At 37.8% G+C, this 25,680-nt stretch overlaps 1 protein-coding gene across 5 annotated transcripts; it reads right to left on the bottom strand.

The window, feature by feature from the left end:
• Positions 1–4,969: 4,969 nt before the first annotated feature.
• CDK1 (cyclin dependent kinase 1) lies at positions 4,970–25,680 on the bottom strand. 5 transcript variants are annotated; one of them, XM_041750724.1, is made up of 8 exons: positions 25,571–25,680; positions 23,916–23,977; positions 18,077–18,233; positions 17,103–17,226; positions 14,776–14,946; positions 13,413–13,576; positions 13,145–13,286; positions 4,970–10,942 (listed from the first exon to the last, which is right to left on the bottom strand). In XM_041750724.1, exons 2-8 carry the CDS (start codon positions 23,950–23,952, stop codon positions 10,844–10,846), a joined length of 894 nt encoding a protein of 297 aa, XP_041606658.1. In that variant the 5' UTR covers positions 23,953–23,977; positions 25,571–25,680; the 3' UTR covers positions 4,970–10,843. The 5 variants fall into 5 exon arrangements, with proteins under 5 accessions (XP_041606658.1, XP_041606661.1, XP_041606659.1 ...); XM_041750727.1 differs by having other exon boundaries at positions 25,548–25,619; XM_041750725.1 differs by lacking the exon at positions 25,571–25,680 and adding an exon at positions 24,639–25,247.

A 25,680-nucleotide genomic window follows, 5' to 3' on the forward strand; every position in this document is an offset into this window, starting at 1 on the left:
AAAAATAGGTAAACAATTCACCAAAAGGAAAAGCTGAATGGTCTATGTAGAAAGACCCTTAGTCTCAAGGAAAGGAAACTAAAACTTCAGGGAAATATTTCAAACAAATTAGATTGGAAAATTTTTAAAAAGCTTGGCAATACTTAATATTGGTTAAGATTTAACAATGGGTGGCTCACTGGTTAAGTGTATGCCTTTGGCTAAGGTCATGATTCTGGGGTCCTGGGATTGAGCCCCATGATGGGCTCCTTGCTCAGTGGGGAGCCTGCTTCTCCTTCTCCCTCTGCCTGCTGCTCCCTGTGTTTGTGCTCACGCTCTCTCTCTCTCTCTCTCTGTCAAATAAATAAATAAAATCTTTTTTAAAAAATGATTATAATAATGGAAACACATACACTGTTGTTAGAAGTATACATTGGTGCACCCACTTTGGAGAGCAATTTGAAGATATGTACAACCTACGTATTAGGATGTAAGAGGAAAACAAACACTATTCCAAGTACTGAAACAGAAGGAATTTTATCTAAGGAATTGGTTACCTGGGGATTAAAGTCCTGAGAAGTCAAAAAGCAGTGAGGAACTTAGGGACAAGCCACTTCAGGAACCCACTACCACCCCAGGATACAGAGGTGAACAGGAGGAGCTACCAAAGAGCAGGAGTTAGTGAGTCTTTGGGCAGAAGCGAGAACTCTGGCCACATGTGCAATGGAAGTTGAGAAGCAGAAGGGAGCCCCTCTGAGCAAGAGCATTCTGACTTCTCTCTTCCCTTCCTTCCTACTCTCTCATTCATGTCTCCCACTGGCTACACCCAGAAAGCAGGCAAGTGACACAGGAGGCTGAGCAAGGTCAACCTATGTGGATCAGGTCCCTGAGATACAGAGCAGAACAGGGAAAGGACAAAGAATGGATCTGCCAAAAACAAAACAAAAAACAAAAACCCTTGCACACAAGCAAATGGAGACATATATAATAAAACTTAGAGTGACATAGTTCATAAAAGCAAAACATGAGAAATAATTGCCTATTAAGAGAAGAGAGGAATAAATTGTAGTAGAGTCACACAACAGAATACTCCAAAGAAGTGAAAGCAAATGAACAATAGTGACATTTATCAACATGGATAAATCTCACAAAGCCAAACAAAATAAATTTTTGAATCTTTAATATTTATATAAAGCATAAAAGCATGCAATATGATGATGATAGATAGATATGTTGTACAGGCATGAAGAAAAGTTGAAAAAGTATAAAGAAATGTATCTTTTGTGGAGAGAAAGGAAAATGTGAATAGGAAGAGATACTCTGAAGGTTTCAAATGTAATAGTAATGACACTGGGTGATGGATACATGGGGCAATGCCTATTGCTGCTTATCGTTTACATAAAAAAATATTTCACAGGGCAGCCCTGGTGGCACAGCGGTTTAGCGCCGCCTGCAGCCCAGGGCGTGATCCTGGAGACCCTGGATCGAGTCCCACGTCAGGCTCTCTGTGTGGAGCCTGCTTCTCCCTCTGCCTGTATCTCTGCCTCTCTCTCTCTGTGTCTCTATGAATAAATAAATAAAATCTTTAATATATATATATATTTCACAATACATTAAATCTTAGTCTTACAAAGGAGTTTGGAGTATGAGCAATATAGAGCTGGCTATTCTACGCTGAAGAAGGACACTCCATTCTGTTTATTTCGGAGCCAGGGCTGGATGCCGTTCTCAACATTGGCCCAAGAAACCCCCTTCCGGCTCTATCTCCTGCTTGAACCGGATCCAGTGAGGCAGACAATCAACCCTCCCACGGGCAAGCTCTAGACATGCAGGTCATCAGTAGTATTCTCCTGACTATACTGCAGATATTCCAGGTAGAAGTTAAGCCCCCAGTTGGTTTACTTCAGTTTTCTCAGGCCTCATTCAGGCAGGGACTCTGCCTCATGATGCCAAGAAACATGTTCCAGAGCTCTTCAAGAGGTCTCTTTGCATTCCTCCTCCATTAGGCCTGGGTTGGATGGTAGCAATCCCAAAGCATGGCACAGCTCTCCAAAATCATCATCCCCAAATCTCTCTTCTCCACTCTAAGCCTTTGTACTCTTTCTTTGGCTAGATCTAAACAGGGCCAGCTTCACGGGTCTGTGACCTGGGCAGTCACACAGAGCCCCACACTTCAAAGGGTCCTGTGTTCGGTTTAATGCTCTGCTCTTGCTGGGTGGAATTTCTTAATAATTTTTGAGCAAGAGACCCCGCATTCTCCTTTTGCACTGGGCCCCAGAAATTGTATAGCTTATCCTGGGCCTGAGAGCTGTGGGACAGGTTCCTAGAGCCATTTTCTTGTAAATCTGCATATCAGAGAAGGAGTTCTGACAACCACTCGATAGCTGATAGCTATCTTACCGCCCTAAGTCAAACCAGGAAGGAAAAATCCCATTCTCGTGTTCCATTACACTATCTACCAGCTTATAATTGATCTTTCCTACAAGGAAATGTAAAGACCACTAAATTGAATACTGTGTCCTCATGTCCCTCGCTCAGTATCGGGCTTATAATGTATGTTCAACAAATACTTGTTGGATGAACATTTATAAAATATTACACCTAGGGGCACCTGAGTGGCTCAGTTGGTTAAGCGTCTAGCTTTGACTCAGGTCCTGGGGTGGAGCTCCGCATAGGGTTCCTTCCCTCAGCAGGGAGTCTGTTTCTCTCTTGCCCTCTGCGCCTCCCCCCTGCTCATGCTCCCTCTCTCAAATAAAGAAAATCTTTAAAAATAAATAAAATATTACACCTAATAACTTTATGTGAAAATCATAGGCCGATTTTATACACAGGATATATTCTTGAAGAACTTCCATAACACAACACTGATTTTTCCACAGAAATAAGTGTAAAATAAGAAGACGGTTTCTTAAAATCTACAATGAACATGTATTTTTGCTTTAATGCTTTGTATTTTCTCGATAGTATCACTAACAATTTATGGGATACTTGCTCGAAAATGTACCATGGGAGTTGTTTGGCCTTCTTTGTGACATTAAAGTGGGTCTCAAGTTCATTCCAAAATGCCCAATTTTCAGGCCTATTTTTCAGCGCCAGCAATGGACTCCCATTTAATGAGTGCTCGGATGAGATTGCTTCAGAATGTAAAAATATTTCAAATTATAAAGAGTAAATGCTAAAATAAGTACAGCATCATCACCACCACCACCACCTGCAGGAGTTCTAATTCAGGGAGACCACAGTCTGGCTCACGCAACACTAACAAAGGGTTGCGCGTATTTTTGTACTACCAGCCAAAGTGCAGTGCAGCAATAGCATAAACCAGTTTTATATTTTACTAAGCTTGCCAACCTTAAAACCAATTTTCAAAAATTGGGGATATTTGCATTATTTCAAATTCCACACGAGTTTAAACATAACTTAATATTATTTGACATCTGCATAATTAAATTCACACAAATGCAACCACAGAGCATGTCACTAGGTTATCTGGGTTTTAATGTATCCATAAACACTGCTTTAAACTGAACACCATAAATAGTGGACAGTGAATAAGCAAAGAAGCAATAGCTTTGTACAGCACCAGATGACCTAAAGTGGTTTTGGCAGCAAAATCAAACACAGGAATACTTCTTAAAATTCATTTGCTCCACATGGCAAAAAGAAGGAGGAAGTAAAATATCTAGCTAATACCTAATATTTAAATCCTAGACAAAACATTTCAGTGCAAATAGGGAAGTGCTTTATTTACTCTGCTCCAAGTCAAAGGTAGTTGGATAATTAGTTTTCTTTAAACAACACTCAGCTTTGCTGACATCTCATTTTCCAAAAGCAGCTGTTAGCCAAATATAGTATTGTTTATTCACTCCCCGGAAGGCTGTTTTTAAAAAGTGCTTCTTCTGGTAAATATGTTGCATCACATAATTGGAGATAACAGGAAAAGTAGGAGTTGCTGTTTGGATTTAAATAAACATCTGCTCAAAAGTCCAGTTTTCTGTTTGCAAATAATTCTTTTATTTTTTGCCATTAGGCACATTGACTTGTTTATTCCTCACTTCTGGGCCATGTTAGGAAATATTACAAACATGGTTAACACACAGATATTTCTCTTGAAAAATGATAGAGATGAAGTTGAGCTCTTTGCCTTTTTCTTGTATTATACATGTCAGCTAATGTTAGCTATTCCAGTGCCAGAGACTTTCATGAATAGGTAATATTAACCAGCACAATGTTGATTATCTGATATACACTTAAATTGCAGTGAGATAACGTTTTTTGTTTTTAGAAAGTGTCTATTTAAAAATACCTGTAGCATCTGGGACTTAAGTCCCAGATCATCCTCTGAAGGGGAGTAGAGAATGAAAACTGCTACTGCTTTTGCAAACAAGACACCCAGTTCCTATCCTGTACCATGACTGGCTTGAATGTGCTACTTGCATTGTTGGCTATTTCCCTTATTTCTAGGAACTAAAAATGTATATAACTTTCTCTGATCTACTATTTTTTTCTCCTCACTACAGTTTTCTGCCTGAATATTTCATCCTTAAAATACATTCCTTTCTTGACTTCGTATTGACCCCAGTTCACTGTCAGAGCTAATCTAAAGCAGAGTAGAAATCTCTTTAAACTGGAAATCAGAAAATCTAGGTTCTAATTTCTCTCTGTTGCTGAAATCCATAGGTTCCTCCTGGGAAAATAAGAATTAAATTGATGTCTGGGAGATTCCATTCAATTCTACAATTTCACTAATTAATTTATTGCTAAAAGTGGGTGGGTCACACAGCAAATGTCAAAATCTGGGGCAAGAAAGGTGAGATTTGTTTGTTCTTTAGGGTTATCCAACCTGCTATGAACTTCTAGAAGCATGGCTATTTAAGAGTTCCCAACATATAATTCACATTACATTTGTCATCCAGTTCATGGGGCTTCAAATTGATGTTGATGGGTCAAAAAAAAATTCTGTGTTCACCTGGGAATTTGCAATCTTTTAATGTTCTGAGCCGTTTTCCATTAGTGCTTGTGCATGAGAAGTATTTCAAATAAGCCAAAAAGCACTTCTAAAACTATGTTCAAATTCTAGCAAGATTTAAGATGGAGCAAATGCTCTGCTTCCCATTTGGATCCTTGAAGCAGTGAACACACTTCATGAAGAACACATTTATATTTTCTTGCACATAAATATGTTTGTCATAATACCAGAACCACTGAGACAAATGGCTATGTTCAGCTGGGAAGTGTATCTTTTCTTTCTGTATTATAAAGAATGTGTTATGGTATAATTATTCTTGTGGTTTTATAGTTCAAGACACTTTTATAGTATAGGAAGCTTCTGTCTACCGAAATAGCATATGCTACTTAATTACGATAAAGTTCTTTGCAAATAAAAAGAACTACTAATACTCATTAGCAAATAAATTTTCCAAATACATTCTACTCTTGTTATTGCACTGTTTTCTTAACAGAGAAGTAGAGCATGGTTGTGAAATCCTATCTCGAGGAAAAGAAATTGCCTGCAGAAAAGTGGATTTTACAGATTTCTACTCCTGATAGAATAAGTATCCATAATACAAACATTTCCCCCAAAGTTTTTAGGTTCTTTGAAAGGTCAATGGGCATACATTTTTATCAGTACCATTCTACACAACCAGTACTAGAAGCTACAGTGAAAACTAGGATTATGAGAAAGAGCTTTCAAAGAAGGAAGATACTTGTGTAAGAATTTATAACTACAAGGGTACTTAAATTGAGGGCTCACTTAAAATTATTCATCCAATTGTCTTAATACTGACAGCTGAATTAGTCAGGACTCTTGAGGTTTAAACAGAACCCCCAACTCAAACTAGATTAAGCTAAAACAAAACAAAACCCACAATCCCTACACCTACAAGGAATACTGAGTAGCTTATACAATTTTAAAGCAGCACTGCAGGAACCAGGACCTCAGGACCAGAACCAGGGACATTATACAGCTCCAGGAATCTATTACTTTCTCAGCTCAGGCAGCTCCAGTTAGGGTGGTAGTCATGTTCTCAGGTTAATAATATCAGTAGAAAGAGGACTTCATTCTCTCAAGATTTCTGTAACAAAAAGAACCCTGATGGGTCTTGTTTAGGTCCTCTTGAACCAATCACTGCTGCTGGGTTGTGGTATACTGTGACCGATCCAATCTCAGTCATCCTTAGCAATGAGGAGTGGAGAGCCAGAATTAAGAAGCCCAAAAGGACTGCATGCAGTAGCGGGCTTCCCCCAGGAGAAAGGGATATTGCTACCTAAAATGGGATAGAAAATGGACTAGTCTAAAAACTGTTCTTACTTTGGTGACCTTGGTCCTTTCAACCTTGAGGTGGAGGTTTCTTATGTGTCAGGAGCTTTGGTGCTAAGACCTGCAGGCCTGTCATGTTGGTTTTGACAACACTGAGCTTGGTGTTCCTTGGCATCTGAACTGCCTTGGCTTTAGTTCTTTGCCTGCATTCTTCAGTTCTTTCTTAAGTTTTTGAAACTTGATACACTTAAGCTTTAACTACTAGAAACTTTATGAATTTATCTTAGGAACCAACATGATGCCATGGAAAGACCAGAGTTAGAAGCAAAAGCCCAGATCCTTCCTTGCTCTGGCATTTACTAGCCTTGGGATCCTTGGGAGGTTATCTTGGCGGGTCCTACAAATCTTAGTTTCATCATCTGTAAAACGAATGCCTGTTCCCTTATAAAGTTGCTGTGAAAACAGAGGATAGACACATAAACCAAGTGGCTGCTCACAACTCAGATTCAATTGTTACTGAAAGTGAGGTGCCACTACCACAGGGCAAACTTAAATGCTTGAGGTACTAGACCAAGGGCTGGGAGGATGAAATAACAAGACATGGTCCCTGCCCTCACTAGACTTACACTTTAGTGAAGGACAAAGTAAAAGAAGTGCTTTAAGAGACAACAAGAAAAACGAAGTGTGCAATGAAATTACCTTGTTCTAGGAACCTCATCTATACTCTTTCCCCCATCTAGTGTTGCTATTTAATGGATTTAAGCACCAATTACTATAGCAGAAAAATAGCACTAACTGCTCAATTTTTTGTAATATATTGAAAAAAGGGACATTTAGGGAATCCTGGCAAAAATGGACATGTCCTATATATGCAGGATGCCTGGCAAAACTAACTCTGACAACAATCCTACAATCCTCTTTCTCTATTTATATAAACATTACATGTATTTATATAAACATTAAGTTCTATTACTTCCACTGTATAAATGAGGAAACCAACTCACATATATTGAGTAACTTATACAAGGTCACAGACAGAAATGACAGAACTGGAGCCAAGCCCTAACCTCTCTGGTTCTAAAGTCTTGAACCTTTACATCACACCTTCACTTTCCTCAACAATAACAATGGAAGGTTTAGGTTGAAATTCCAGTTTGACCTTTAAATGTATCTCTGACTTTAGGCCCATTTCTCCTGCACCTCCTGTACTTCCCCCTAACAAACCCAACATGTTGGCCTAACAGCTGAGCTTCTCTTCAGTTCTCTGCAGTTCTGAGAACTACTCATTAGTGATTCTCAAACTCTGGTCCCTGGACCATCAGCATCATCACCTGGGAACTTAAGAAAGCTTATTCCCTGCCACATAGAACCTACCGGAAGCTGGGCATAGACCAAAAATGTTTTAACTAGCTCTCCAGGAGTTCCTAATGCAAATTGGAAAAACAGACATTCAGCATATTATGAGACCTTTTCTCCTCTTCAACAACCAAGTGCATAACTCACAATACATCTCTTCTGAAGTTTTTTCAAAAGATTTTATTTGAGGGAGAACATGAGCAGGGACAGGGGCAAATGGAGGGAGGAAGCAGACTGCCCACTGAGCAGGGAGCCCGACGCTGGGCTGGATCCCAGGACCCTGAGATCACAACCTGAGCCGAAGGCAGATGCTTAAACAACTGAGTTACCCAGGCTCCCCCTCCTCTTCTGGAGTTTTTGAGGTATCTTAGAAACTTGAAATTTACACTAAGGCACAGGACTGAAAATATCTACCTTTGTTTTCAAACACTTCGTTAAACTTCACTGAACGAACTAAAACGACAATGCTTGCCAATACAATTGCTACCCCACCTCTACCTTCTATTAGATGCTACTTTTAAGTCAGAAATACCTCCCCTTCAAGGTCTTTTACTTTTTATCCCTCCATCCTTTCCTTTCTCTTAGTCATTCAATACTCTACCCATTTTGTCCCAAACTTATTTAAATGACTCTTCACACTCATTCCTAAGTGTCTCTGTTCCATCCACATGCAAAATGACTCTATGGTCCTATGGAGCCCCACTGACTCCTGTGGATGTACCGATTACTTAGATGGGACTGCAGTTGACCCGATTATAAAGCACAGTCTGCTAAACACACCGATGTAAAAAAAGTTTGTTTCATCCAACAGTTTTCCAGTTAAGAGCTATTTTGCTGATTAGAAATTATTTAAGCCTGTTAACCAAGTCCCCAAAAATCCTTTTATTAGGCCATTTTATTAACTCAATTCTAAAATACTATTTTTTTCAGAACATTACATCTACATATGCTATATAGTCGATTATACATTATGTGTTAACCTCTGTATCATTACTGCTTTTATATTTAAACTTAAAAAAAAAAAAACCTCCTGTACAGACTAGGGACAATGCTAACATAGGACAATTGTCACAGTGCTATACTCAAGTATATATGAAAGTCTTACATTGGTGACAAAATATATAGCCACCTCCCCTCACTAAAGGGTACAGACTGAAACAGAAATATAATAAGTAAAAGATACTACCTGATGCCATGAAATTTTAAGACAATATTAGACGTAGGTCCAAAGTTGTTAAACATCACCAACAGATAACTGGATACATCAGCATCAGCTTGTCGAACTTCTGAAAAAATAGTTTCCTGGGATACATTTCCCAATTTTCAACTTCAGAATTGCTCAGAAATGTTAGAATTAGTCTCAGGTGTTTTGAGCGTACAAAATATCTAAGAGCTACTGGCCCAGAGACACGTTCCATTTTAAAATCACTCCCAAGCACCATAGCACAAGCCAATTTAAAAATATGCACAAGATGAGGGGGGACCGAATTCAGTAACTTTTCACCCAGCCACTGAAGCTGAGATAAGGACTCCACAAATAAGTAGGACACTCATTACAGCAGTTGATCAGCTCTACCATCTCATTTCCCTGGTCCACAAGGTAGGCTCTAAATTGATGCCTTTCTGACTTTTCAAATTAGACTCCATGGAGCAATCACCGTGAGGCTGCATACAATTTCTACCAAATCCAGAAAGCCTTAAACATTTGTAACTCTCATGTATCTATACATTACTGAAACTGAAGTACCAAGAAATAATTCTAGAGGATACATGGAGTTTCCAGTCTTCTTTGGAGACGGGGAAGGGAGAGGATGAGGAGGGTCCTGAGCCACTGCAATCCACAATTTGAAAAACAGAACCAATCCAACATTCCGCTTTATAGGTAAGAATATTCAAGTCTGTAGATATGTCATTTCACCATCTCAATGAAATCTTCTGTGTGACCTTTCATTTACCAAATTCCCACCATGAAATCTGAACTCTTTACATTGTGACCCCAAACAACTTCCATTTCTAGGTTCTGCATTCTCTTAATAGCAGGCTGGCTTCTACCAAAGGACCTAGAACAAGGCCAACAAACTTCTCATCTTACAAATCCCATTACCAAAGAAAATAACCCACCCTTTCTCCTAGATGCAAAAATTCCAAGACAATGTAGATTAGGTTGATCACACATCACCTATGCAACCAACAACACAGGAATGCCCATTCCAGCCATAGGTAACCAGGATAAAAAGAGGGTTATGGTTAGATAACAGATAGATGTACACTAGGAAGGATAAAACTTCCTAGACATTTCTCTTGGCTATAACAAGTAATTTAAATTAGGCTCCTTATAGATAGGAATCACAATAAGCAGGACTATTAATTTAACAATTTTAAGGCTAGTGATTTTAGCTAAATACTTGTAAATTAGAATCTTCTAAGGCTGATAAAAGGCAAAAATTATGTCATAATTTACAAACAGATTTCAAGTTAGACTTGGAAGCCAAGATGAGCAACTCTTTTTTCTAGTTATTACCTCTGGCCAAGGCAAACGAATTCACTTAGACAAATAGCTTTCAAAACCTACCTAAAAATAGGCTAGATCATAAATTTTCTAAATGTTCTTCCCTGCTGTGAGCAGCCCTTGATCTCTGACTGTAAAACTTTGCAAACTTTGGCATGCTCTAATGTTAGTTTTATAAGTTACTGAAAACCTCTATAAATTTAGCATCATTTCTCAAATCTGGATAGTTTTCTCATTCTGAATGCTTAAACATTAGGTCACAAATTGAAATACCAGCAGAAAAATACTTATCTTTAGGCAGGTGTACAGTTACCACTCCAAAGCAAGCAACTGACAAAATTTAAACAGAGAGCATCAAAAGACTTCAAAGCTTTATGAACTTTTGAAATTAGCACATTTTCCTAAATCTTAGTGGTTCTAACTACAGGAAAACCAATCTCTAAGATTTGATATGATTTAAGTTAACTCAAAATTTTTAAAATTCCTGACATCAATACTAGATTTATAGTTTTATTATGGTAACAAACAGTTGTTACAGTGAGATCTATAAACATATACAGAATTATTATATTTAAATTCATATAGAACAATATTTACATTTTTAAGTTACACTTTTGAAATCAGAAGATGAAGTATAGCTTAAGTTTACAACAAAGAAAAATACACAAACAAAAATAGACAAAGTTAACAGTGAAAATGTAACTATCTGTTCTTGATACATGGAAACTGTCAGAAAGCTACATCTTCTTAATCTGATTGTCCAAATCATTAAAATATGGATGATTCAATGCCATTTTGCCAGAAATTCGTTTGGCAGGATCATAGACTAACATTTTCTGAAGGGGAAAGATAAAAAGAAAAAAAAGTTATTTATTTAAGAAATGAATCATTAAAAAAAACTCCATAAATCCTTAATTTTTCTACCCATAACCCATAATACTTTTAATAAAAAACTACTACAGAAACATTTCCATTAGTTCAATACCAACCACATAAATGCCTCATTCGCCATACTTCACCCTCTAGCTCCAGAATAACCTTTTTTTAAAAATATAGATATCTCAATAACCTCTTTTTGTTACAAATTATGCTTTAAGACACAAGCATTCAGAAATAGCTTTAAAACCAGGACATAAATTTTAGAAAGATATCTAGTTAATTATATTTACTTTGAGAATTAAATGGCCATCAGAGTTATTTATAACATTCTTGAAATGGTGGCAATTAACTATAGTGGTTTCTAATGTAGCTTCCAGCAAGTTCCAAATAAAAACAGACAAGAGCACAATGTGTTATAAACACAATTAAAATGAGTCACTAAATTATGGTCAGACAATCTAGTATTAAAGTTTTAATTTACACATCACCAGAAAAGACTACATAAAGCTTAATATTGATTTTACATTTTATCTTAAAGAAAACCAAATCAATAAGCAGACTAGATATACTTTTACCCTCTAGTAACCTTTTGAACTCTTATCATGTATCAAGCACTATATTAAGTGCTTGGTAGACATACTATGTTCCTTAATCCTCACAACAAAAGCTATGTACTGGTCCCATTTTACAACGAGGACACTGAGGCTCAGATGTTAAATAACTTGCTCAAGTTCTTATATAGTTAAGGGTTTAACTCTGAAACCAAGTCTGATGATTTACAGCAGTGGTTCATCTGGGTGGGTTTTTGCCTACCAGGGAACAGACATCTGGCAGTGTCTGGAGACATTTTGGGTTGATACAATGGAGAGGAATATGTTCCTGTTATCTATGGGGCAAAGGATTGGGATGCTGTTAAAATACCTTACAATGTACAGGACAGCCCCTAGTATCAAATCATGATCCAGTCAAAGAGGTCAAGATTAGCTAGACTAAGGAACCATGATTCACAGTATTTGGTTTTTGTTTCATTGACTGAAGTGAAATTCTCTGTGTTCAAGAATTACAGATGTGAAAAAGACAGATTCAGCTCAGGATATGGAAGACCCTCTAAGTCAAATCAACAATATCAATATATAAACATCTGAATGACAGATAAAGGACGTCAGACTTCACTGCAAGCCATTTGGAAAATCCAAGCTGAATTTGGTGTCATAATGATTTATAAATGCTGAAAGGAGCCCAAAGAAGATTTACATGATAATATAGAAATTATTTTTTGTTTAGAAACCTACCCAAACCTTATTTTTTCCCTGTAATTATATTCGCTGAGATTCATAAAAATTAGTTCTGTCTAAAAAGCTCAATATTTAAACATTGTTCTAAAACAATTTTCTTAAAGCAGGCCTAGGACAATTTTTTATCCTAATAGATTTTTTTGTCTTGTTTTTAAAGAAAACAACTATTAGTTGGGAACGACAAGTTAGTAAAGGGGAAAGATTTTTTTAAAGAATTACATTAATACTTCTAACCTTTCTGATGTAGAAATGAGGCACAAAGTGGGAAATGAGAGTTCATGCAGTAAAAGGGTTTAATAACTAAAAATATCAAGCAATAGGGATGCCTGGGTGGCTTAGTGGTTTAGCACCTGCCTCCGGCCCAGAGCATGAGCCTAGAGTCCCAGGATCTAGTCCCACATCGGGCTCCCTGCATGTAGCCTGCTTCTCCCTCGGCCTATGTCTCTGTCTCTCTCTGGATCTCTCATGAATAAACAGATAAAATCTTAAAAAAATAAATAAAAATATCAAGCAATAATGAAAACACCTATGTCTCAGATAAACTATAAAGTAGTAAACACTGAGACAAATAGTTATAAAGGAAGGCTACTACAAACCAGCTACTTAAAAGTAAAGGTGTATTAACCCTGGCCTCTCCTTCAGAATATCTATAGCTACCTAAAAGATTTAAAAAAAATGAAATAACAACTAATGCTAAAACCTCTCAAAACCACTAGTGTTTCTTGGTATCTAAAATGGAGCCAGTAATACACTAAACATAAGAGGCATAATAGTTATGTGCCTAGCTCAATGAATATTAGTTTTCTATTTCCCAGGTACATTCAGAATCAATACTGTTGAAGTCAGTATAAAGGGTCTCCTTACCGAGAGCAGATCCAAGCCATTTTCATCCAAGTTTTTAACATGGGATGCCAGGCTTCCTGGTTTCCACTTGGGAAATGTATTCTTATAGTCCTGTAAAGATTCCACTTCTGGCCACACTTCATTATTGGGGGTGCCCAAAGCTCTAAAAGGCCATAGCAAAACAAAAAAATATTAGCTAAAGCATAAATATAATCTTAGTATTACATACACATTGCCTTCATTATTTCATTTGAAAGTTCTTAAAAGCTTAATTATAAGACAAAAATACCTGAAAATTCTGAAGAGTTGATCGATTTCTGAATCCCCATGGAAAAGTGGTTTCTTAGTTGCTAACTCTGCAAATATGGTACCTATACTCCAAATGTCAACTGGAGTTGAGTAGCGAGCTGACCCCAACAATACTTCTGGAGATCTATACCACAGTGTTACTACCTGTTACAAAGCAAATTTTTACAATGAATAAATGCAGTGCATTGAACTACTAAATATAAATATTAATATTTATATTTCGGTATGGCTGTCCTTTAAAAAGTTCCATGATTGCCTCTGATAATATTGTTTGAAAGTCAATTAACTATACACAAAATAAATGGAAGACAAATATTTCATTTGTAAGTCCTGGTCACAAGGGAATTAAAAAAACATAAAAGCATACCAGCCCTTTTCTAGCTTTTCAAATCATTATAGTGCAAGAATCAAAATAGTCAAATAAGCATTCACTTAGAAAAAAAGTCACTGATGATTGATTTGGGCATGACACTGCAATGCATGTATGTATACTGCTTACATGCTAAAAACATGAGTTAAGTCAAATAATAGTTTATTAGTGGTCTAGAGCTGATCTACTATTTTAGTATCCATAATTTATCAGGCTGGAAAAAAATATCTCTAACTTAATGAGATCAGTAGCATCTGCTTAAGCCAATGGGAACCAAATAATCTTTACTTTTTTTATATAGCCATGGGAAAAAAATGATAAAAAGAAGCCAAGACATCTAACCAAATGAACGCTGTTCTAAGTTCTGACTGAAGACAGTCTTTGGGCCCAGGGATAGACAATGACACAGAAAACCATCTTCCAGCAGTCCCTTACTATATAAGTCAACACTCCCTTTGGCTCTGGAAGTAACAAATGAAATGCCAAGTCCTCTGTAGAACACTGACAAAACTTGATTATATTTAGTAGCTTCTAGATGTATCTGAAACAGTAACCCTTAAGCAACAAAACCTTTCTTTAACCAATTTGATTGTATACCAGAAAGGATTCATTCAGAAGACAGAAACCACATGCAATGATTTGCATGGGGAAAGTTTACTAAAAAGAATTATTAAGTAACAGAGGGTTAGAAAAAGACACTAATAAGAAATAACTCTTAGAACTGTAGCAAGGAAAATCCTTTCCTTCCTGCAAGTGCCTCTCTAGCACCTTCTACTGCCATCACACCTGCTGGCAAAGAATATTTAAAGGTCCCAGTAAGATGTTCACATTCCATGCAATGAAGGGTGAGTTCGGAGCTGAAAGGCAATAAATTCATGCTGGCAGAATGGAAATCTTTCTCATTGATTCTTGCTTGACTTAATGAACAAATACAGAAAACAAACCAGCCATCACAAAACACTATTCTACATACCTCATGTGTGTATACTCTAATAGGTATTCCAAAAGCTCTGGCAAGGCCAAAATCAGCCAATTTAATTGTCCCTTTGTCATCAATCAATAGATTTTGAGGTTTTAAGTCTCTGTGCAGAACTCTTCTGGAGTGGCAAAACACAATCCCTTGTAGGATTTGGTACAAATAACTCTGGAAGAAGAAAGTAAGTTAGAAACTTAAATGTCCCACACAGTGATTTTCTAAATAATCTTGGTGAGTTTATTTCAAAGATCTAAGAAATTATAATGCAGGGAAATAATTTAACACAAAAGTTTTCAGGTTTTTGAGACTGACAAGCAGCATTTGGGAGTGGGAAGCGAATTGATATACAGCATCCTGTTTGTACACTTGAGACAAAGATATTTTCCTTATGGACACATCCATCTGAACTCATTTAGTCTTCTACTATTTTTTTTGTCCCCAATTCTTAACTCACAAGGTCTGCACAGATATTTTTTAAACTTTTGTATATATGCTTATAGCAACTCTATTTTTATTGTGAATAAGGTTGGTCCATTTCTATTCCTTATTGTTACATATTAATTTTCTCTTTGGTAGTACTGGTCACAGATTCCAAAAAAAAAAAAAGACAAACAGAATATTATGATTATATATTTAAATAGAGACAATTATCATAATATGCAATTAGCTCAGAGAAAAAATATTGTACAAGTGTTGCCAAAACAATGTAATTATCATGAAGCAACCTGGTATTACAGAAATATGAAGTATACATAGTAACCGTATTGACTTACAAAGTTAAAACAAATGGCTAGCCCTATGGGGGGAAAAAAAAAGAGCCCTAATTCCTATACCAAAATAAACCTTTGAGGGGCACCTAGGTGGCTCAGTTGGTTAAGTATCCAACTTTTCATTTTGGCTGGTCAAGACCTCAGGGTCATGAGATCAAGCCCCACACTGGGCTCTACACTCAGTGGGGAGTGTCCTTAGTGTACTTCTCTGGCCCTCTCCCTCTGCCCCCTGCTCCCCACACACTCTCTCTCTTTCTCAAATAAATAAATCTTTAAAAAATAAAAAATAAATAAACCTTTGATCCATCCACACACAAAAAAAAAAACAAAAAAGGAGGTGTGGCAACTTACTAGAAAGATATGTTCTAATATACATGATCTTTGAGCGAGACTTAAGACATATAAGCTTAAAGTCCAAAAGTCATGTACAAGATTAAATATATTATAAAAATTATTAATGGCATATATAAAGGAATAAAGGGAATATTATCAATGTGTTAGCAGAAAGGACCTTAGAGACCAGTGAAAAAATACCCTAATAGAAATGTCAGTGAAGACCACATATAGGCTGGGGCACCTGGCTGGCTCAGTTAGAAGAGAGTACAACTCTTGATCTTGGGGTTTTGAGTTTGAGTCCCACACTGGGTGTGTAGAGATTACTTAAATACATCTCCAACCCACTGATTCAAGTTATAAGAATGTATTCTAGAGGCACCTGAATGGCTTAGTCAGTTAAGCATTCTGCTCTTGGTGTCAGCTCAGGTCCTGATCTCAGGGAGGGGCCCCAAATCTGGCTCCTTCTGCAAAATGGAGTCGGCTTCCCCTTTCCCTCTGCTCCTTCCCACCACTTTTGCACATTCCCTGGTACTCTGTCTCAAAAAAATAAATAAGTAAATACTTAAAAAAAATTTATTCTATAAAGTTGCAAAAGATAAATAAACGTAAGGATTTGCTGCAGCATGATTCATGACAGCATGAATCACCAGCTGGAAAACAACTTCAATGTCTATCAGTATGGAATTGGTTTAAATAATCAGATCCAGGGGTGCCTGGGTGGCTCACTCAGTTAAGCATCTGCCTTTGGCAAAGGGCTCAGGTCATGTGCTTTCAGGGTCCTGGGATCAGGCCACCTTGGGCTCCCTGCTCAGTGGGGAGTCTGCTTTCCCCCTTTCCCTCTGCGCCGCCCCCCCTCATGCTCACTCTCAAATAAATAAAATCTTTAAAAATAAATAAATAGACCAAACACTGATAGACAGGCAAAACCTCTATGGTGAATGTCTCACAAAAAAAGGGCTGTTTTGTAAAACTGTGTGTGTATATGCAAAGGACACACAAGTATCTGTAAGACTACTAAAAAACTAATAATGCCTACCTATCTGAGGAGTGGTTTAGCAGTTAAGACTTCTACTTTTAGAGTTCAATGCTTGTTAAAAAATTACATTTACAATTTAACTGAAGTTACACTCTTTCCAAGCATGTCCCCAAAATACAGAATTTCTATACAGTAGACACTCACAGTGGATAAATACTAATAAAATTAAGTAAGCTTATTACCTTAACAAGTGAAGAATCCATGAACTGACCAGGAGGGATGGAATCTAAGTATTTCTTGAGATCCATGGAAAGGAATTCAAAGATGAGATATAACCTGGAATCTTGCATAAGCACATCCTGAAGACTGGAGAATAAAATAATTATGTGAAAAAAAAAATCTACCAAATACTTTTGACCTCTTACAAAATAAAACATCCATAAATTTAGCAGTGGCTATCACAAAAAGTAGGGCTGTAAGAAATTTTCTGTAACAAAAAATACATACTGTTTTGGCAAAGAAAAGATGGGTAGCTTTCCTAGTAGTGAAAACCTTAGTACTAAACTAGAATTTGAGAAAGGATACTCAGGGCAGCACCTGAAAATTTAGTTTATTATGCTGAAGGTGCTACCAAACCACTTATATTTCAAAAGAAAATTTCTTAAAAAACAAAAATTTCTAGGGTAATTACTTGTTGCTCAGAGCTTTTCAGTGAATTATAAAAATTTTAAAATTTAAAACTTACTAGGAACCCTTAATAGTAGCTATCTCCAGTCCCACAAAAATGTAATTAAACCTTAACTTGGACTACTAGGAAACAAACCCCCAAACACCAGGCCAACACTGTTCTTTTTCATCTGACCTAGCTACCTGTCTTAGGAATCTGATTAGGGGGTCTTCAAGGACCAGAGAGCTCAGATGGGTGCAGGTGATATAGGCCTACAAGAAAGTATTAAGTATTTCCTTTTCTCCCTTGGCCAGTTTACCTTGATTTTCCAGCCCCCAATACTAATCTCTTATCATCACACTCCTCTGACCCTGCTCCTGCTTTAACCCTCATCTTCCTATGCCTGACCTTTTCAATTAACAAAAATAGTAGGGTTCTATTCCGCTCAGCAAAGTTAGACCAGATATTAAGCAAATGTAAAAATTTCCACATTGACATTCACATTTGAACTGGTATGCGGAAAATGGTTTAAATTCAGATATACCATACCTGACTATATTTGGATGACGAAGTTCTTTTAATAGAGAAATTTCCCGAATTGCAGTACTAGGAACCCCTTCCTCTTCACTTTCTAGTCTGATTTTCTTCATGGCTACCACTTGACCTGTAGTTTTGTGTCTACCCTTATACACAACTCCATAGGTACCTGAAATAGACAAAGTAAATGTCTACTATATGACACCCTCCACAAACTAAGATTTTAAAAAATGACTGAATCCCATAAAGTGTCATATTATAGAAATGTCTCTGTGACCAGATAGGAAATATCTTAGTCATAATTATACCCTCATCACTTCCAAAAGGAAATTGAGGGCAACTACAACCTACTGTGTCTATAGTTTAGAAATAAAATTCATGTAGTTGTTACAATTTTCCCTTATATTTAAATAACCAATAATTTCCCAGCACATTGTAGAGAAGAAAATGAATCCTTTGCAGATTCGAATTATTCTCTTCTCAAGTACCCCATCTAACAATAAAGCAGCGTCAAATAGAGAATAAAGATTTGGGCTGAGAAATTATTAACCAGAGTCACTGTGACTTTCAGAAAACTGTGTAGAGTGCTTTATGCATTTCAAATAGTCAATAATCCTCATCTAGAAAAGAGTGGGGCTAAAACATTTTACTAAATATTTATTAAATCTATTAAAGTTCAAAATATCGACTATACAGTACAAAAGCCTCACACCCATTTGGAAGTTAACAAGAACAGAGATTCTGATATATAAGCTTCAGATAATGAGCAACAATGTCAATATAAGGGATCTTGGGCAGGAAGCCGGTAGATACCGAGAACAGAAGTGCCAACATTAAGGGAGATGGACTAGTTAGCTTAAAAAGTTCATATACAGAATACATTCAGTTCCCAGGTAAATGCTTTTTAAACTGAAGTTGGAAGGATGCCTAGCTGACTCTATAGGTAGAGCATGACCTTGCAGGGTCATGAGGTTAAACCCCATGTTGGGCATGGAGCTTACTTAAAAAATAAAAAAATCTTAAACAAATAAACAGAATCTTTAAACTGAGGTTAGAAAATAGATCTTGAACCCTTTGACTTTACATAAAATTTTGAATGCCCTATTTTTCTATAACATCAGTATAACTTCAAAAGTGATTAGAGTGCACTTTTCTAAGGAAATCTATTCTGTAGCTTTTATCAGTTTCCTCAAAGGTAGCAATATTTAGAAAAAGGCTAAGACTACTATCAAATTATCTACTGGCCCAAACTGTGGAAGGAGCCTCGGTGTCCATCGAAAAATGAATGGATAAAGAAGATGTGGTTTATGTAAACAACGGAATATTACCCAGCCATTAGAAATGACAAATACCCACCATTTGCTTCGATGTGGATGGAACTGGAGGGTATTATGCTGAGTGAAGTAAGTCAATCAGAGAAGGACAAACATATGGTCTCATTCATTTGGGGAATATAATAGTGAAAGGGAATAGAGGAGAAGGGAGAAGAAATGGGAAGGAAATATCACAAAGGGAGAAAGAACATGGAAGTCTCCTAACTCTGGGAAACAAACTAGGGGTGGTGGGAGGGGAGGAGGGCGGGGGGTGGGGGTGACTGCGTGGCGGGCACTTGATGGGATGAGCACTGGGTGCTATTCTGTATGTTGGCAAATTCAACACCAATAAAAAATAAATTTATTAAAAATAAATAAATAAATAAATAAATATTATCTACTGGCTTAATTAGAATATTAAGGATAGTTTGGTGATGTTATATAAATTTTATTCTAATTTTGTTTTAAATAGAGAAATTCTATACAATAGTCTGTCTTCCTAAATATTGGTGCGATTTTAAAGACCTAATTTGACCTAAAAGCCATTTTACATTATTTTGATTAAATTTGGATTAAGTAGGACTTTTGTTTTATTTTGTTCTTTAAAAAAACTTTATTTGACAAAGAGAGAGAGGGAGAAACAGGCTCCCCACCGAGCAGGGAACCTGATGCAAAGGTAGGCACTTAACCACCTGAACCATCCAGGTGCCCCTTAGTTTGACTTTTGGATAACCAAAATTATACCAGATTTTTTAAAAACTCTATTTTATTGATCTTCACAACCATTCTTAAAAGTAAGTAACCTTCTGTTCATTTAAAGTCTGTCCATTTAGGGGATCCCTGGGTGGCTCAGCGGTTTAGCGCCTGCCTTTGGTCCCAGGGCGCGAACCTGGAGACCGGGATCGAGTCCCACATCGGGCCCCCTGCATGGAGCCTGCTTCTCCCTCCTCCTGTGTCTCTGCCTCTCTCTCTCTGTCTCTGTCTATCATGAATAAATAAATAAAGAAATCTTAAAAAAAATAAAAAAATAAAAAAAAATAAAGTCTGTCCATTTAAAAATAAATAAATAAATAAAGTCTGTCTATTTTTTGGACATCAATTATACTTGCATCGAAAAACACAAAAGTAGGTAAGTCAGTAGCATGATTATCTGGCACATTGTTAAAGCAAACTCAAAAAGATTTGTAATTTGCATGCAAATACATCATGATGTCATCTAATAAGCAGTTAATGGTAAATTCAGAACTAATTCTTCCCCCTAGTATTCCTCTCTCCTTCAAATGTACAATCTCATCTGGGCCTAAAATTTACGCAGAAGAATTAACTTATAGATAACACTTAGTATTTATTCAATTTAGACATCACAAATGCTCTGTCTCTTCTTTCGGACTCTTTGAACCATTACTCTTATAACTACACATACAGAGCTCTAAACGAAGCAGAATGATTCTAATGGTTAAGCAATAAAAATTATTTATGAAATGCATAGTATATACTCTGAAATGAACTACACATTATTAAATTTAAAAATGTTAGTCATGATCAAGTTATGGAGACTAAATGATAAGCATAAAAACTTTAATGTTTACGAGTGAATGAAGGCCAAGTTAGGTCCCACATCACGGATATAGATAGCTACTCTCTATGATCCAAAAAACATTTTCTTATGACAGAATGTGACAATACCCAGATCTTTGTAATTCAGAAGAAACCAGAGAACATCTTTGTAATAACTGAAAATTTTAGATAGATAACAAGAAAAGTCTAGATGTATTTAAGACATGAATCAAGTTGTCAAAAAGTTCAAGTGTCAAGGTGGAAAAGTCAAGAGGATTACTCTAAATTTAAAAAGACTAAGGTGGCTGGTTTGGCGCCAGGCTTCGGCCCAGGGCGTGATTCTGGGGTCCTGCGATCGAGTCCCATGTCGGGCCTCCTGCATGGAGCCTGTTTCTCCCTCTGCCTGTGTCTCTGACTCTCTCTCTCTGCTCTCATGAATAAATAAATAAAATCTTTAAAACTATGAATGTGTAACATTAGCTAACTCTTCAGAAGTATTTAGAAATAAAGCATATCTCTACAGCTTACTTTACATGACTCAAAAGAAAAAATGCTAAACACACACACATAATAAAGTAAATGTGACAAAATTAACATCTTGGCAAAAGGTATTACAAGTTCACTGAATTTATCTTTCAATTTCTCTGTATGTTTGGAAATAATAAAAGTCGAGAGAAAGAAATTTAACTTTTTACATCAAAACTTTAGTGCTAGAATTTGATTAAGTATCTGGCAAAAAGCAAAAGAAAATACCATGGGAAAGTATCATACAATTTTCTTTTTCAAAAACAATGCCCACCACACATAATCCAAAACAGCCAGGCACTGGAGTAGTCCAGACAATACAAGCCAGAGAAAGAAACAAAGAAAAACACACATAGAAAAATAGATACTGTTATTATCAAATATTTGAATATCTCCAATAGTGCTAGACACTACTGTCAAGCACTGTTCAAACAGTTGTGAACAAGACAAAAATCCCAAACTTCAGAAAGCTTACTTGCAGTGTAGTAAAGAAAAAGGATGTTAAGGATAACAAATAGGGAACTACAAAATACACTTGGACTAGAACAATGAGATGAAAGTAAGTGAAGGCAGCAGAGTGGCTTTCCAAGGTGAAAGAACAGCCATTGTCAGAAGTTCAGAGGCCAAAATTCTACAGGGAATTTGAGAGGACATCATATGGTAGAATGGGAATCATTTAACTCAAGGAAATAAGGCAACATTTGAAATTATATTCTTTACTGCTTCTATTTCAACTAAAAAATACGTAGTCTCCTGCATGTTAGGAGTTCCAGAGTTTTAAAGGAAAACACATTTACACTTTAAGAATAACTTTTTGTTACAAACAAAATCACCACTCATTTGATTCTCTGGGGATTAAGAAAAACTCAAAGTAGAAGACATTAGATATGTTATTCAAAACTTATTCTCAACTCAAACAAAATTTAGTTGAGAGGATTTAAGAAAGTATTTAAGCGATTAAAAAAATACAGTATTTGTAAGAAAAAGAATGTATCTCTAACCCATGCACTACCTAAAGTTATTCATTACTATCTTACTAAATTCTTTCCAGTACTCCACCCCTAGACTTTTAGTAGTATTCCTTGTACAAATACAGTTTTGAAACACACTAAAAATATACTGATTGGAAATATCCCTCAAACAGACCTACATAAAATACTCTAATAGCAAATTGCTTTGTATAAAGGTGTACCATTTGTTCCTATAGAGTTTAGAACGTTAATACCAACTCTTATACAGAAACTTATATATTCTGTTGGGGGAAAAAAAAGGTAAAGGGATTTTTACCCTTCCACTTGTGCCATATGAACATTCTTTAAAAACTTCAATGAAAGTACTACAGAGGGGAATGTTCATATATAAGAGTTACTGGTTTTAGGGACACCTGGGTAGCTCAGTTGTTTAAGTGCCTGCCTTCAGCTCAAGTCATAATCCCAGGGTCCTGGGTTCAAGCCCTGCATCAAGTTCCTGCTCTGTGGAGAGCCTGCTTCTTCCTCTGAGCCTCCCCCTGCTCTCTCTCTCTAAAGGATAAATAAAATCTTTTAAAAAAAGTTGTTTTAGGGGATCCCTGGGTGGCGCAGCGGTTTGGCGCCTGCCTTTGGCCCAGGGCGCGATCCTGGAGACCCAAGATCGAATCCCACATCGGGCTCCCAGTGCATGGAGCCTGCTTCTCTCTCTGCCTATGCCTCTGCCTCTCTTTCTCTCTGTGACTATCATAAATAAATAAAAATAAAAATAAAAAAATAAAAAAAATAAAAAAATAAAATAAAAAAAGTTGTTTTAGAATTGCTTAAGCAGGTACACATGACATGTCATTTAAATCAAGGGAAATTTAAAAATTTATTTAAATTGGTTTAATAGTCTATTATACTAGTTTAGAAAGTTTAGGTAAAAGTACTTTAAACTTAATAGAATTCTACTGCCCTAGGCATATCTGGGTGGCTCAGTCGGTTAAGCGTCTGCCTTCAGCTCAGGTCCTGATCCCAGAGTTCTGGGATACAGACCCCCATGGACTCCCTGTTCAGCAAGGAGCCAGTTTTTCCCTCTCCCTCTGAAGCTCCCCCTGCTTGTGCTCTCTCAAGTAAATAAATAAAAATCTTAAAAAAAAAAAAAAAATTTCTACTGCCCTAACCTCTCCCCACCAAAACATAACACAAGATCTCAATAGTGTTTTCAAAATACAAATATTGCTTTAAGTGTTTAGTACTTTAAAAATATAAGATTTTTAGGGGGATGGAGAGGGTTGGCAGGGAATCCTATCAGAATAATTTCAATTTTCTTGAAATCTGAACATTTTGTGCATATGTTACCATGTAAAGAACATATAATTAAGGCACATTAGCACTGAAGGACACCTTAAAGATTGGATTTCAATAAATATTTACAGGTTTTCATGTCCCAGATATTAGAGCATTACCAAATCATTTTTTAACTCTTTTATTATTAAAACCACTCACCTTCTCCAATTTTCTCTATTTTGGTATAATCTTCCATAGTTAATCAACAGATACGGTAGATCCTAAAATGAGAGAAAAAATTAATTTGATCATATGCCACTAACTCAAAAGATGGTTTTAAGTTTTTAATGATAGTATAAAGCATTTTCCAGTGTCTACTGCAGTATTAATTTCCCATAAATACTAATTATGTTAAAACATTTACAAGGGAAGGGACCTTTGCCATAAGATTTTTCCACCTTTTTTAGCTCTTAAAACATTGGATTTGTATATCTTAGCCAGTTAGTACTTTGCTTCTTGCAATCAGATCAACCCTCAAATTCAGCTATCAAACTTATCTATCCCTCCCCCAAACAAAAAACAGAAGTATGTTTCTTTATGTAACACGTCTAAGGAGCATCAATTTCTACCAGTTATAGTTATACCCAGCCATTTCCACAAATGTTATTTGTGTTAAATAAGTCAAATAGTGTTATTTGACTGAATTTGTACCCCTTTTCTAAGAAAACTCAAAAGGAAAAAATTTTAATGACACAGACAGAGCTACTGTGGCCGTAATAATCAACCATCAGCAAGACTGCTTAAATGTCCGTTGAAATGCTGACAAGACATTCAAGACGTCCTCCGCTGAGAAGTTTGCCAAAGAAATCATCACTTCAGAAGCCCCAAGTATATAATTACCTTGATTTTTCTAACACACTCATCCCTGATAAGATTACGTACAAAGGTCACTGGGTAATCGACGCTCGCATTCGTCTCCGGGATCATTCCAGAAGTAGAAGCGAGAAAAATCTTTTTAAATGAACGAAGTTGCACCTCACTGGCTGCGAGTTCCAATCTTACACATTTTTAACTCTACAGAACGGCAATCATCTCTTCTACGATACCCAGATTGAATGTGCCCGACGAACAATCCAGCTGTGGAGCTCGCTCTGAGCAGTCCCTTCAGAGCCGGCTCTCCCTTTCCCTGCTGGGACGATTGAACAGAGGACGCAGCTTCACAAAGCCTCTGGAGGCCCAGCCCCTGGGGCCCGGCACCGCGACACCACAGCCTCGTCTCCTACCCAGAGGCCTCCGGGTCTTTGAGGGAAGCAAGGCGCGGACACTGGGAACTCTAGTGTTGAATGCGAAACGCACACACGTATGTCCTTCCTCTAGGCGTTTCTGAGCCTTCCCTTTGGGCCGATTGCACAGCGCATACAACAGCGGGCGCAGGGAACCCCGAGAAGGCCCACAGGCTAGCGGGGCCCGCCGGCGTTCCCACGCGGGCACCTGGCCCAGGTGGGCTCCGGCCGTCCACGCCAGGGAGCAGGGCGGCGCGCGCGCGGGGCCCAGGCCGGAGCCCGGCAATCGGCGTCGTCCAGCCAGCGCCACGACCCGACGGCCTCCTCAGCCGGCCGGGCGGCCTCCCCCCGGCCGCAGCCCCAGCCCCAGCCCGCCCGGGAGCGCGCCCGCCGCGCCGGGGCTCCCGCCAGCCTCCCCGGAGGGCCGGGCCCCGGGGCCCCGGCGAGGGCGCGGCCTAGGATCCGGAGGCCCGGCCCGGCCCCGCGCGGACCCCCGCGGCCTCCCAGCACCAGCCGCGGCCTCCGAGCCGGGCCCGCGGCGCAGACGCCCCGCAGGAACGACCCTGACCTCAGCGAGGCCACCCGGCTTACCGTCCCGCGGCGAAAGCAGCGGCCGCCTCCACGTCCGCGTCGCTCTCGCCTCAACTTCCCAGAGCCAGCTTTGAAGCGGAGCGCGAGCTGTTTCAAACTCACCGCGCTAA

The sequence above is a fragment of the Vulpes lagopus genome, chromosome 3 (genome assembly GCF_018345385.1).
Source record: "Vulpes lagopus strain Blue_001 chromosome 3, ASM1834538v1, whole genome shotgun sequence".
Classification (NCBI taxonomy): Eukaryota; Metazoa; Chordata; class Mammalia; order Carnivora; family Canidae; genus Vulpes; species Vulpes lagopus.

Bases quoted from the DNA above. Each gene is read 5' to 3' on its own strand.
- CDK1 (XM_041750724.1), bottom strand. From the start codon at position 23,952: ATGGAAGATTATACCAAAATAGAGAAAATTGGAGAAG. The intron at 14,947-17,102 runs GTAATAAGCTTA...TTCTTCTTCCAG, and splicing joins TGGATTCTTCACTTGTTAAG to AGTTATTTGTACCAAATCCT. The intron at 10,943-13,144 runs GTAAGGAGACCC...TTTCCCCTTCAG, and splicing joins ATGGCTTGGATCTGCTCTCG to AAAATGTTAGTCTATGATCC.